Source organism: Cololabis saira, chromosome 3 (genome assembly GCF_033807715.1).
Source record: "Cololabis saira isolate AMF1-May2022 chromosome 3, fColSai1.1, whole genome shotgun sequence".
NCBI lineage: Eukaryota > Metazoa > Chordata > Actinopteri > Beloniformes > Belonidae > Cololabis > Cololabis saira.
Genome location: NC_084589.1, coordinates 7,816,228 through 7,820,000, shown reverse-complemented (window position 1 = coordinate 7,820,000; position 3,773 = coordinate 7,816,228). Strand labels below are relative to the sequence as shown.

At 53.4% G+C, this 3,773-nt stretch overlaps 1 protein-coding gene across 1 annotated transcript in view; it reads left to right on the top strand.

Annotated features, from left to right (window-relative positions):
- LOC133440850 (Golgi-associated kinase 1A-like) overlaps nucleotides 1-3,346 on the top strand; it is an 81,993-nt gene extending 78,647 nt beyond the window's left edge. Inside the window, exon 6 of the mRNA XM_061718178.1 lies at nucleotides 2,921-3,346. Within this exon, the coding sequence (XP_061574162.1) occupies nucleotides 2,921-3,125 (205 nt within the window). The 3' untranslated portion in view covers nucleotides 3,126-3,346. The remainder of the gene's footprint in view (nucleotides 1-2,920) is intronic.
- The last annotated feature ends 427 nt before the right edge of the window (nucleotides 3,347-3,773 follow it).

Sequence of the window (3,773 nt, the reverse complement as noted above, 5' to 3'; positions counted from 1 at the left end):
GAGCCGTAAGCAGCTATGAAGAGACAGAGCTCTTACATGATACATAAAAATCCAGTTTATGTATCAATCATTTTAGGAATCTTTTATCAGATCATATTAGTAGTGAGATAATGTCTGCCTCCACTGAACAACATTCGGCTGAATTGCACTCTCTCTGGTCCCCGATTATTGGCTTCGTTACCTAGTGGGGGCGGGGGGGTGGTGATCTCGTATCCCTTGGGGTTGGGGGTCGGCTTGGGGGGTCTGGGGCGCGGGCCTCTGGTGGCCCCTGGGGGGCGGTGGGGAGTGCCGTGGGGCCCTGTCCCTGGCCGGTGGGGGCCTTGGGGGCCTGTGGGGGGGTTGCCTCATGGCGGTGGGGGGGGTGGCTGGGGGGGGCTCGGGCGGGGGGCTGTGGCTTGGGCATCTCCGGGTCTCCCGGGGGGGGGCTGGGCCGTGGACGTGGGGGTCCCACTCGGAGGGCCCGGCCCTGCCTGGGTGGGGGGTGGCTGTCTGCGCTGGGGGGGCATTGCTGCCGAGTGCCCCTGCGGATGTGGGGACTCCGTGACCCTTGGGGTAACCGCCGGGGTGGCCTCGGGGGGGGATGGGGCCGGGTCCGGGGATCGGGCCTCCCCTGACCGGGGGGTGCACGGGCGGGCGCGGCGGCGGGGTGGCACCATTCCCAGGTGTCTATGTCTTATGTTGTTAGTATGAATGGGAGGATGTTGGACCGTTTCCCCCTCCGTCTGGGGGCTCCAGCGGTGCCGGGGGCGCCCGTGGAGGTACGGTGGGGCCCTGGCCCGGCTCGGAGGGCCGGCACCCGTCTACTGGATGGCCGGTGGGGGGGCGCGGGTGTCTTATCAGGGCCGGCTTTGCTGGTCCTGCCTCCTGGCTTGGGCCTCCGCTCCCCCTCCTTCCCCCCCTACACGATTCATACGCACATAGGCGAGGGGCGGGGGGCCCGGGTCGTGGGGGTTATTGTCCCGCGTGGCCCAGCACTCCCCGCCTCACGGTTTTAACAGCAAAATAGACACTGCACATTCAACACTTAATAAATACATTTGACAAGGACACGTAGTTCGGGAGGGGGGGGGGGGGGGGTCGGTGTCAAACCGATACTTGGCCCTCCCCCTCCCTGTTTTTATGGCATTAATCACATGCACTCAACACCAGGGGCGGGAGGGGGTCCCACATCACCCGCGCTCCCTCACCGGCCTGGGATAGGTGGGTCGGGATACCCGGGCCTGGCGGGGCTCGCCGTGCAGCCTGGGGTACCTTCTGGCGGTGTTGGACCCCCCCGGGGAGGGGGAAACGGTGCGTGACTGTGTGTCTGTGTTGGTGAGAATGCGGTATGGAAGGGTCCTGCCATGGAGGATTTGGGCCTCCATTGGCAGGACATCAAAACTTAATCATTTATCAATATTATATTATACAAAGATGGTTATTATTATTATTATTATTATTAGTAGTAGTAGTATTATTAGTATTATTATTATGTATAGTATATCATATTATTATTAGTATAGATATCGGATAGTTGAATGGATGAATGAATGGGATGCCTGGGTCTGGGGCCCTCCGTTGTCGGGCCTGCGCGGGTGTCGCCCTGTTGGGGGGTTCCCTCTCTCCGGGCCCGTCTCCAGTCCTCCCCGCTGCCTCTGCGGCGGGGTGCCCCTCTGGTCTTGGAGGGCCACTTTCGTGGGGGGCGGGTGCGCCTGCCCGCGTCGGCGGCCGGGCAGGCTCTGTCTCTCCGGGCAGGCTGGCCCCCTGCCGGGTGGGGGTCGTTGGCCTGAAGGGTGAGGGCCTCCTGGCCGCGTGTCAGAGTTGGATCATGAAACAGACTTTTGCTGCCGTTGCTGGTGGAATAAAACGAACCAGAAGCCGTCCGAGTCTCTTTCTCTGATTTCCTCCTCCTGACTCAGACGTCTGACTCCAACCCCCCGACCAATCTGTGGCCTGTAGTGTGATGATGTCAGATACAGCCGACTCAGCAGCTTAGAACCTCAGCAGGATAGTTACAGAAAGGTATCTACTCGGCATGTTAGACCCCTAGTGGAGAAGAACCAAACCGAGTGGAGCCGAGCCGGGCTGAGTCAACACAGTCTCACTCCCGACTCGTCAAAAACTGACGCCTGGTCAGGAACCTTGAGCGACACCTACTGACGCAAAAGGTACCCATCTGCGTCTCTTTCAGACGCAAGTAGACTCTAATAGGGTCCAATGTAATCCTGTCTGCGGCTATATGTGACGCCAACCCAGTCTCACATAAAAACGTACCCTGCCTACGTTGTTCCAAAGTGCAAAAACGTAGAGGGGTTACAATAATAGCCTACAATGAATTGTATATCTGTTACATTTTTCTGACTATTCGTTTTGCGTCCAAGTCACTGATTTTCAAGATTCTGGCAGGGTACGGTCTGAAAGAGACGCAGATGGGTACCTTTTGCGTCAGTAGGTGTAGCTCAAGGTTCCTGACCAAGCGTCGGTTTTTGACGAGTCGGGAGTGAGAGTGTGCTGGCTGAGTAGGTACTAGTGGAAAAGCGCCATTAGTGGCACAAGTGTCCTTGTTTGATAACGTGTGCACACAAATCAAATCAACTGACCAAGAAGATGAAGACCAAGAATTTCCCTGTGAGGCATTTCATGTACAAGACAATTGAAAGTGCTTCACATTAAACAATTCTTTTAAAATGCATTTAAAAGTTAAAAAGAGTTTAAAAGAAGCATTGAAGAGAGACGGATGTTAGTTAAGAATAAAACAAAATGCAAGGACAGGTTGCAACATAGTACATTTAAAAACACACGACAAAGCAGAACACCTGAAGTGAGTTCACAGGTGCATCCTGTCTATGAAAGTATTACACTTTCTGTCTGCTTTTTCTTTTCTATTGAAATGCTGTCACCTTGTGAAGCTACAAAGCGAGTCAGTAATTTGTCTTGACAGGTTTCCAGAGAAAGCTGTGTCGGTGCTTCGCTCCGGCTGCCTGGAAAGTCTTCTGCTGCGCTCCCTGCACACGGACCGGGAGTTCTGGGACAGCCGTGGGGGGGCGGCCGGGCTCAGGCCCCTCATCCACGTGGTGGAGCAGAGGGGGAGCATCCTGCTCCAACACATCAGAGACCGGAAGCTGGGGCTCAAAAGGGACCTGTGACTCCGCTTGGCGGACCAAACTGGAGCTCAGAATAAATGTTGCAGCTTGATAAGACGAGATTTCTTCGGCACCTCAGAGCAATCAAAGATGGACCGCTCTGGAGCAAAACGGCCTCCCAAAGTCATCAAGCTTGCAGACATGAAATGATGCTGGAATATTGCATCTAACTGCAGTGACAGAGTCTTTATATGTGCAATCAAATGGTGTCAAATGTGATTTATCTTTTACATAGAGAAAATGTGCACACACACAAATATATATAGTTATACCACGGTCTGTGTGAATACTGGATTCTGATTGGCTGGCAGGTGTAGGTTAAAAGTGATAATCTACACCTAAAAAAAAAAGTTTGGTCAAATTGCCTGATATCTTTAATATCATTGCGCTGGATCAACTGCCAGGTGGTAACCACGGCAACGGAGATTCAGAGGACGGCGCAGGACGGCGACATGAGTGATTTTGTCATTTCTTTTAATTTATTTGGTGAATTTAATTGCATAAAGACCTTGAAACTGAGTTATGGCTTGTTAAAAAAACTTTGTAACTTACCAGGTTCCAACGGCTGCAGACGAGAGATTAAATAGTCGCTCAGCTGTGGTTGTTATAAAACTAATGATTTACACTGAAAACACATTAAAGCATGAATAA